A 10,151-nucleotide genomic window follows, 5' to 3' on the forward strand; every position below is an offset into this window, starting at 1 on the left:
AGCTCACTTATATTTAATGGCATGCTTTTCAGGGGAGTGCCCACATTTGAAGATAATGAAGCAAGAACCAGATATGAAATGAGCTCACTCATAAGCTTTGGTATACTTTTACATGGAGACGACTGCTCCAGCAAGCCCAATTTTTCCATTAAGTGAATATACTCCTGAATGTGTTAGGGTTCATTAAGACCTCGCACCTTGCCAGCACTGATTGAGAGTCAACTGACGGTTGTTAGGTCCGGAAACCGTTCTCATGAACGCCAAATATGATCGACAGGATAATTATATTTTTACTGATCCCCGCCTTAACTGCGTTGATCCGAGCATGGCTAATGAGACGGCATGATTCGAGTGACGTTATTATGGCGTGGGCGTCATTCATGGTGGGGGAACTTAAACTAGTCTTCCCGAAATAGTCTGCACATCTTCGCGAGGTGTAGCTCAGAAGCCAGAGTGGTTTAGATCTCAAGAAGAGCCGGGCTGTGACATGTACAAAATGATCTTCGAACCGGCTTTTTCTATTTCAAAACCCAGCACAACTGTGGAACACTTCCCTTTAAATGGAAAGGACTGTTCTGGGCAACGAAATTTCATTATTCAGTTTATGATATTTTCCATACGTCATCGTTTCATGCATCATGAAGCGTTTTTATGACGTCAGTACCGCTCGGAGATGGCCGTGTTAAAATAGTCAATGTAACAGGCAGACTAATTTACTTTTAGTACTTCAACCTGCCGAGAAGAGGCTTATTAACTGGCGCGTGTTTGCAGAACCTTAAGGTCGTTATTTTCGTGGGTTTTGTTCCATTCTCGCGATGTTCTTGTATTTTGTCAATAATTATGTAATTTTTACACACATTCACATGCTCTGTTACGGCATTATTCTGAAATGATTCAATTCCCAGTCTCACTGTCGTCATAAGTAGTAGCATTGCCTAATTTCCTATATCATGTAGCACAAAACGTGATTCATTTTCGTCATCCGTCCCTGTATCTTGCTTTATCTTATATGCTTGCGACACCCCGCTTGTCCGGGGCGGGCTCCATGCGTCAGCCACGAGTGGGTCGGAATTTTCATGGGAAGCGTGTCCCGACCGGGCACCTAGCGCGCATACGTGGCTTGAGGCTCGGCGCTTGGCCTCTCAGGTGCAGTGCAAACCTGCCCCGCCACTAATCATTTTCAGTGTCGTAGAATTGCCGACTTTGGGTGTAAAGCAACACCCTATGAGGAGGAATTTTTCACTCCTTTTCCCCATATTTTGTGAATTTTCATCTTTGCTTGACATTGTCTAATCGCACATGCCAAACCCCTACTTCCCTTTCTGAGGTTTTCAGAGGTCATCCAAAACCGAGCTCACTTGAAACCACCAAGCATAAACGAGGCTCCGCAGAACCTGGACACCTATGGATTTGTCCTGCCTCACCTACATTTGAATCATGTCTATGTATGCACAGAGCGAGGGCGCCAGGCGCCTTCAAGCCCAAGAACCCCATCGACCCCAGCCGTTTGCACGCATTAAGTTTGGTTTGTTTACAAAATGCATCACGATCTGCAGCTGTGCGCCAGATGCAAGCTTTTCACGCATCCCCTATTGTTTTGGTCTCACCACCACACCACGAAAGCAGAGCCTGGTGCAAACACCAGCAAGGCCTGGCAGAACATTTTACTCCACGTACTTCTTTTTTCTCGAGGAAACTTGACCACTAAATTGGATCACTCCCGAAATGCATGAGTGAAAAGTTCAAGAAATGTTTTTTAAATTAATCTTACAAGATGAATATCACCATTTAAGCACTTATATGAACAAATTTTAATTCAAATCAGCTGATTACTAAATTTTGCGAGAAAAGCACCAGTCTTTATATTGATTTAGCTACTTTTGTTTTTCTTGGTATCATACCAGTGTGATGCCACATTATTCTTCCCTCCTTTTCGACTGCCTTTAGAGGTATCATCTGCTGCTTAAAATGTTGACCAATTCTTTGCAAGATGCTCCAACTGCAAGCTTGTACGTATTTCATACATAAATTGGATTAATTCGCAAGCCGCCCAAACATGCTTGATATGCACCCAAGCGTGAACAATTCACGCGGAATGAAGGAGACAATTTGAAGCACGGAACTTATTTTTGCCGCCATTTTTGCCCTCTTAAACCTTCGGTTAATTGCTTTTTGGGGGTTCATGGCGGTGCTCAATAAGGAAAAATCCAAGATTTTCGAGTGTCTGACGTACCAGGCCACCTGGCAAGGCTTAGAATAGCCTTGCCTACAGCTGCCTCTGTATGGCAGCATTAGAATATGCTGCCATTTAGTCTTGGGACAGACCTGACACAGCTAATACAGAAGTGTTTGATGGCGAAATTCTGCCATCTGGCGATGTTTATCATGCGCACCTCTTACTTGTTTCGCGTTTTAATCTCGAAGGTTGGTGGGCATAACTGATATTTATATTTGGGGGCTGACTCGGATGACTGTCCGCCAGCAGACCTTGCAAAAGGTACTGAATTTTTGTTTTGAGGGGAGCAGGAAGAAGCCAGAAGTCTCCTGTGAACCAAGTAATTGCTTACCTTACCTGCTTTCAACACATGATTGGCAACCAGAGTTAGCCATTTTCTGTTTTAATGCATCGAGTTTTGTCATAATACAAATTATGATGTCACAAGCATGCAATGGGCTTATTTTGTTCCATATTCTTGGTTATTTGCCCCCAACTTTTTTTTTAAGTGGTCCCTCATAGCTGCTTTAACCAGATGTTTTCTATAGTTGTCGTTCTTTGGTGACCGGCAAATGACTGTACTGTATATATGCACTATATTTTAGCACAGGGATACTCTAAGTTGCCTAGCAATGATAATATGAGTTAAATATTGGTATGTTGCAAATAGTCAGACCACCCCATTTAAAATGTGAAGCCGACATCTCAAACTTTGTCATTAAATATGAATAAACAAGCCCAAATGGACGCATTTGCTGCAGCTGAAAAGACAAGCGGCAATACTGGCACGGTCATCTAAAAGTTATGTTATTTTTGGAGAAGAGAGATTGTCTTGTGGATCATAACCATTATTGCCCTTGACATAGGCTAACCATGACAATCAAGATGAGTCGTTCAAAGTGATTTAAAGTTTTTAAAGTGTTTTGATTTGCGTGTTGTCAACTTTGTCTGATGTCAATAAGCATGCACAAATGAACTGAATAAAAATGCAAGTTGAAACCGGCCAAAAACTAGCTTTAAATATCATGTCTTTATCACAAATGCTGCTGTCAACAGAAAGGCGAGTTGAGATGATGTCCATCATATGGGCTATTCCAATTTAGGTTAAGTTGGTCAGGTGCATGGCAAGTGGCAATAGGAATTGTGCAAGAATCAGTAACGCACAACTGCTGCTGTGATACAAATAGGTTACACAGGGTGAGATGATGTGAGGCCTCTTTGGGTTCGGCAAAGGTTACTTTCATGGAAATAAGCATTGATATTTTGTAAGAAACAGTGACAAAGTGTTTGTTTTCCCAGGCCCCATCTTAACAGAAGTCAGAAGTATGTCTATTGTGTTTGACTTGGTGATGGGCTGATGTGTATGATTCCAATGTTTTTTTGTTTGAGTGTTTTATGCTTGTTGAAATTTCTGTTGTTATTTGTTATTGAATTCCTTTGCTTTGTTTTGTTTTAAAAGTGCTGTGGAAGGGAATAGAAAAGTGCGGCATCAAATTATTGGTGTTGATAATTTGTTATGCTCATAATACTGTCATGAAATTACTATGCTTTAACACGCGCCCGGTTGGCCGGCTAGACACCCTTCGCTCGGGTGTGGGGGGTCAGTTTGAACCCCCCTCTGAGATCTCGAGAACTTAGAAAGCTAGAGACACCAAATTTACAGGGTATCTTGACCTATACGTGGACTCGCTTAGGTTAAGGTTTCAGCTTCGTAGATCATGACCTTCAAGTCGAATAAGGTCAAACAAGGTCAAATTCCAGGTTGGTCTCCAAAGCGCCCCCAGAACCTAGGCAACTGTCTCTAAGCAAAAGGTGACAAGCCCATTTGAGTTCACTGACCTTGTTTGACCCTTTGAAGGTCATGGTGAACAAAATGACACAAGACTGATCTGCGTTTTCATTTGAATAAGCGACAAAAATTACGCCAGGCAGTATGTTCCTAAAACAAAGCGTTCGACCCGGGTCGTCTCAGGTCAATGGCCTGTTCTGACCTCTAAGAAGTCAATTGAAAATGTGTAATGCGGCTCCTGCTGTCAATAAATTTGAAATGAGCACCAGAAATTATCCCATACAGCAAGCCCTAGAGTAATAAACTAGGTTGGTTTTGACCCCGGTCTGACCATCATACCTGACCTAAAGTCAACGTAATTTGTTCATGCAATATTTGTGATGCCTAAGAAAGCGTCTCAGAGATGTATGTCTCCGTCAAACACTCCGTTGTTGTATCAGATTGAACGATTGCCCGGAAATCGCCTTCGCTGAAACCGTGGGCTGACTTTGATATGTCATAGGTCAGCGACCTTACAAGGTACATCCAAAATGTGTATGTCAAACGATCCGCTATGCAATTTTTTACAGCTACGCAAAATGTGGCGCGGATACGTCGCACCGTTTAAAAACCATTCGGAAAAAGCCCTCGGCAGTCAATTTGCCCCCCCCCCCCCCCCACCCGAGCGCGTGTTAATGCATTCTGTTTCACTTTAATGGCTTCAGATGTTAAAACACGAAATAGTTTTGTCGGGTTTCTCATATTACGTCCATGCCAACTTGAAATAGATGTGTTTGTTTGCTGAAGCATTCGTCAAGAGCGCATAAGTTCCGTCTTTTGTGAATTGATTTTTTCACGCCCACATGATCTTTTTGCGATGGAATTTTTCACTCCCACCCTTGTTCAAAAGCGATTCTAGCTCCCTAATCATTTTCCTTCATCCCACAGCCCTGAAATAGGCTGTGGTGATCCATGCAACCAATAACCAATCGTGTTCTAAACTCACACTCAGCGCATTAACCTGGCTGTAGGCCAATCGGCGTCCGCTGATGCCACAAACTACGCTAACGTACGCCAGACACGATACTTCGATGATCATATTTTTCATGAGCAGAAAACAGTCAATGAGATAGCGAGGTTTGGGTGACGTTTCTGCATGTCTGGATGACCTTCGAATAGTCTGTACATGTTCGTGGGCGTCAAGTTCAGAAACAAAACGATATTAAGTCTTAAAAAGGGCATGGCTGTGAAATGCATTAAATCACTTCAAAATTGTTATCCCAGTTCAAAACCTCATACAAATGTGGAACATTCCCTTGAACGGAAATCAAGTGCTAACATACCATTGTTTTGGTACATCTCGAAATGATTCGTGTCTGGTTTGACATCATCACAAGATGTCCTCTGATTTGCAGATTTCAGCCCCCCCCCCCCCACCCCCACCGCACCCCCCGCCCGTTGTCCATGAGTGCAAAAACCTTAACTTCACAATCGGCGGCAAGAGCATATCGAGATATTCATTTTACATATGAGCACCCACATCGCGGTGTGATGGATGCATAAAGCATGGGGCTGAAAATGAAAATATTTCCGTTACGAATTCCGGCAGAACTGTGCAATTCAGGCCAAGTCAACATGTTCTACCCAGAGCAACTACCGCCATCGTCATTTAAGAGCATCCTAGCCGCGTCCCGCGCGTATTATGCTTCGACCGTCGTGGCACACCGGATATGAAAACAGGCGTAGATCAGGTTAATCTGTGGTCGCAAAGACACGCGATCAGTGCGAGGGATCAAGAAAAGAGCGAGGAATCGTACTTTCACGAATATGTGTCCTCGTGCGCGGCTAGTGACGCGCACACGCCAAGGCAAACCTCCGCTCCGCCGAATGTATTGCGTTTTTGTGATTAACGTCAGATCTGGCTGGCAACTAGAGCGAATAAAAACTCAATACAATTTTATATGTTGCTCTGTACACCCATGCATAACTTACGCTCACGCTTCCGCACACGCACACGCACGCACGCGCGCATGCACGCATATGATATGTGTATATATATATATATATATATATATATATATATATATATATATATATATATATATGTGTGTGTGTGTGTGTGTGTGTGTGTGTGTGTGTGTGTGTGTGTGTGTGTGTGTGTGTGTGTGTGTGTGTGTGTGTGTGTGTGTGTGTGTGTGTGTGTGTGTGTGTGTGTGTGTGTGTGTGTGTGTGTGCGTGTGCGTGTGCGTGAGCGTGTGTGTGCGTGTGCGTGTGCGTGTGTGTGTGTGTGTGTGTGTGTGTACACATTTGCTTCACAACTAAACTAAAATCAGCCAAAAATCATCGAAATATTTATTTTCAAAATGCAACACACTTGATAGCCACCAACGAGCACCTAAATCTTTCTCAAGGGCGAAAATTTTGAAATATTCTTGACGCAAAAACAAGGACGGGCGACTTTTTACACAACACGAAACTTTTCGAGATGTGAACGATCCCTTTCGCCACTGTGCATTCTTGGTTTCTGGTCTGCCATAGCCAATCATTTCACCCTCTTTTGCCCACTTTTGCCCACGTTTTCAACCGTCCAGTGAATTTCGCCTCCTGGAAGGACCCACATTATGCGAAATTTTCGTTGAAAGAGTGGATGGTAGCGTAACATACGGTATGTAGCAACAGGATCAGATATCATCGTAAATTAGAAGCTAAGAAATATCAACAATCAGTCACTAGAGTCCCTGCTGTTGGTACTCAGCTTCATTTGGGAATCCGATCTGTTTCCGGATCAGTAGAGGGAGGTAACAGTCGTACCTGTTTAAAGGCGGCCAGATATGGTACGGACGCCCTGCATTACCGACTCACCTCACTGAGTCTTGTGTTTGTGAGCTGTTTGGAAAGATTATCAGTGCGCGACTTATGTGTTTTTAGAGATGCGCAATGCACTTTGATGGTTCCGAACTCAGTCAGTTTACACCTCCACCGGTTGCCTTATGTCCTATTTCATTGTTTTTAAGAGAAGTGATCTCATTTGTGTCCAGGGGTTTCCGCACTAATCTTTTTTACGTATTTATTCTCCTTTAGTCATATTTTGAAAAAGCAACAAATAACTTAGAAATATACATTGTATGTTGTTTGGCAGTTAATAAATCACATAATTCACGCAGCCCTGCGCACCGTTTGTTACATTGACAAAATGCTATCGTTATCCAATCCTTTTTATTGTAACTGAATTGATGGCGATGACGCTGTCCAACAAAAAAACAAAATAAAACAAAACAGCATTCAACTGACAAACGAACGACGCCGTCTTAGCCCGCGCCCGGCCGGGGATAGATTTTCTCAGCCCCCTTAGGTTTTACGAGGAACGCTCGCAGGATTAAAATTGCAAAGCCTGTTAGCCTATAAAATGGGCATCCTTTGCGCAAATTTAAAGCCTTGATCGGCCAAGGTTAGTGATCCAGATAAGGTCAAAAAGGACAACCTCTAAAACATTGTGACGGCGCATAACGCATTTATGGGTATTTGCCATTCCTCAAACATGTTTTAGAAATAAAGCAGAAAATACCTACAGCCTATTGAATCAAAATTTTTGAAACAGACAAGGTCAGTGACCTGAGCTCAGGTCAAGTCTCGTTATGGTGTCGTAAATTACGCAAATGTGTACGTATTGTTGTGTATTTTTTTTGTCTGAATACGAGGAAAATAGGTCTAACTCACATGTACAGCCATCATGTGACCACAAAGAACATGATGCTAGCCCAAGTCAAGATCTACCTTTGAAGGTGTCTTCTGCGATACACAGCCTCAGCTCAAAAAAGGCAGTTTGCTGGGGTAATTTTGGGCGCAGAATTCGAATACTTAGCCGCAAAAATGTTAATGATATTTTTCAAATGCACAATGAGGTCACGATAGGTCACATTGGACATACAAGGTTACATGAGATCACCCAAGGTCAGTGATCTCTGCTCTCTGCAGCGTGTATGCAAACGCCATTTGAGGTCTCTAATTTTTTCACTAATTTGTGGAAGAGCTTCTAAAGTAAATCGTAAAAATACATGCTGTCATGATCATCTATCACAACATCCTGTACACAATATTTGAGGACCAGATTATGCCGGCGACGGGCGGCCGGGCGGCAGATCGCCCGAAGCCTTGGCCGTGCTTCTGGGCTAGTGCAAGATAACTCGGGACGTTGGGCGAGCGCGCAGAGCGTGCGCCGCTGAAAAGCATTGCACTGGTCACTTAGACCCGGTAAGTACTTTAATTTTCGCATTTTCATGTTTATAACTTTGAACCAAGTCGACCTTAACTGACCACTAGGTCAGCCTTAAATGTCGTTTTCGTGTTTTGGATACTTAAGTCCCACAGGTGCACCTAACAAAACACTAAGCCAGAAGCTCACCGTGAAAAATATATTTCTTGTAGGCTACTCCAGGGCCAATTTCGAACGGTGACCTGACCTGATCAAACCTTCTGGGGCGAATGAAAAGAATCAAAGGGAGGTGATAAGTGAAATCAAGCAGGCCTAAAAACAAGCTTAGCAATCGCCCTGATTTGCCATTTTTCATAACTTGAACTGATATGTGGGAAGGAGGTGGGTCAATGCCTTTCTGCTGTTTTGGAACTAGGACAGATAGAGCCCTCAGAAACAAACAGTAGATTGGTCTCAACGAGATCTTGCGATTGGGAATCTTTTTTTGCAAGCACAGTTATTGGCAAAACACTTTATAATCGGCAGTGGTCCTCCTGCAGGTGTCTTACGTGAGGGATAGATAGGAGAGGAGAGGTAGATATGACTGGTTTGGGTGTATCTCAACACAGAGGAACATATGCATGCTCCTGGCCTTCTTTTGCCAACCTCTTGCCTTTCTGGGTGCTGCTCTTTAGCCGCGATGTTCCAAGTGTTCGTCAAACGAAAGCGTAAATGTGTTGAAATTTGTGAACTTAGCTCCCTGCGTTTAGCCGGGTAGCATTGCACGCATAAAATTTTCGTAATTTTCAGCTTTTATCAGACGCGAACATCCCTGTGCTAACACAAGACAAGGCAACTAACAAGGTTACGACTAACACAGGATTGCCCGGTATATACATACATGACAGTTATAGGGTAGGAGTAAGAAAGCCTCTGTGCATCCCATATGTGAATGCGTCTGTACAGCTTGAATGTGCAGATGCGCGTTTGTCATTCCTTGTCTTTTGAAATCCGTTGCGTTTGCCACACACCAAACTAAACGACAACCGCAAACTGCACAAACGCATGTTGCATGACCGCATTGACGTGAAATCATAGCTCACATTTGCGATACATTTTCAGAATCGTCTTTATCCCATTCATTTGTCAGTTTACACCAGACTTGGTTACCGATTGTAAGACTGCTTCGACGCTTATCTGTCGCTAATGTACACAGATGTGCATTCGCGAGTTATTCCAGCCTCAAAACAGCATTTTGCACAACATTCTTTGCAAACAGCACCTTGAACGCGAATTTTTTTCTATTTTCAATACATTACTCGATAATGTCGGTGTTCCTCATGGACTTCAAGCTCACAACCGCGTCAACCGCAAAATGAAAGCAAAGCAAAGTGGGTTGAAATGGTCACGGTACTCAGATCATCAAGGGGTCCGCACCACCCAAACATAAATCCGCTCAGAGTACCGCACCTGAAGAGAGGCACGCCTATTGGCAGGCACGTGGTCTACGTCGGGAGTGTTGAATTATGTGCGGGTGTGCCTCCCGTCAACGACAGGCCCTCATGAACGGTTCCCATGCCCAATCACACCCGTGGGTCAATCTCCACAGGGCGTCAACGGCCGGCAGAGCGGAAACGCTCCCAGAGGCCAGCAGACTGGCGGCAGCAGGTGCCACGCGCGGTGCCGCTCCACACATTGGGAGCTGTGGCGGCCGCCTGGCCGAGCCAGAACCAGTGAATGGAGCTCACCACCGAGACGGACGAGGGGCGGCCGGCCAAGGAACCGGCGTCGCCGCACTTCAAGGGCGACTTCGACGAGCTCATCGACCTGGTCGGTTCGTTCGGTCGCTTCCAGTGGCGACTGTTCTTGCTGATGCAACCGCCGTTCATGTTCCTGGCGTTCAGCTACTTCAGTCAGATCTGGCTGGTGCTGGAGCCGGACCACTGGTGTCGCGTGCCGACGCTGCAGGCACGCGG

At 44.3% G+C, this 10,151-nt stretch overlaps 1 protein-coding gene across 1 annotated transcript in view; it reads left to right on the forward strand.

Moving 5' to 3' along the window:
* The first annotated feature begins 9,912 nt into the window (after positions 1–9,912).
* LOC119108096 (solute carrier family 22 member 3-like) overlaps positions 9,913–10,151 on the forward strand; it is a 1,791-nt gene continuing 1,552 nt past the window's right edge. The window contains exon 1 of the mRNA XM_037231673.1: positions 9,913–10,151. This exon is cut by the window's right edge and continues 1,194 nt beyond it. Coding sequence (XP_037087568.1) covers positions 9,913–10,151 — 239 coding nt within the window.

Source organism: Pollicipes pollicipes, unplaced genomic scaffold (assembly GCF_011947565.3).
Source record: "Pollicipes pollicipes isolate AB1234 unplaced genomic scaffold, Ppol_2.1 Scaffold_6686;HRSCAF=7923_pilon_pilon_pilon, whole genome shotgun sequence".
In the NCBI taxonomy this organism is placed as follows: domain Eukaryota; kingdom Metazoa; phylum Arthropoda; class Thecostraca; order Pollicipedomorpha; family Pollicipedidae; genus Pollicipes; species Pollicipes pollicipes.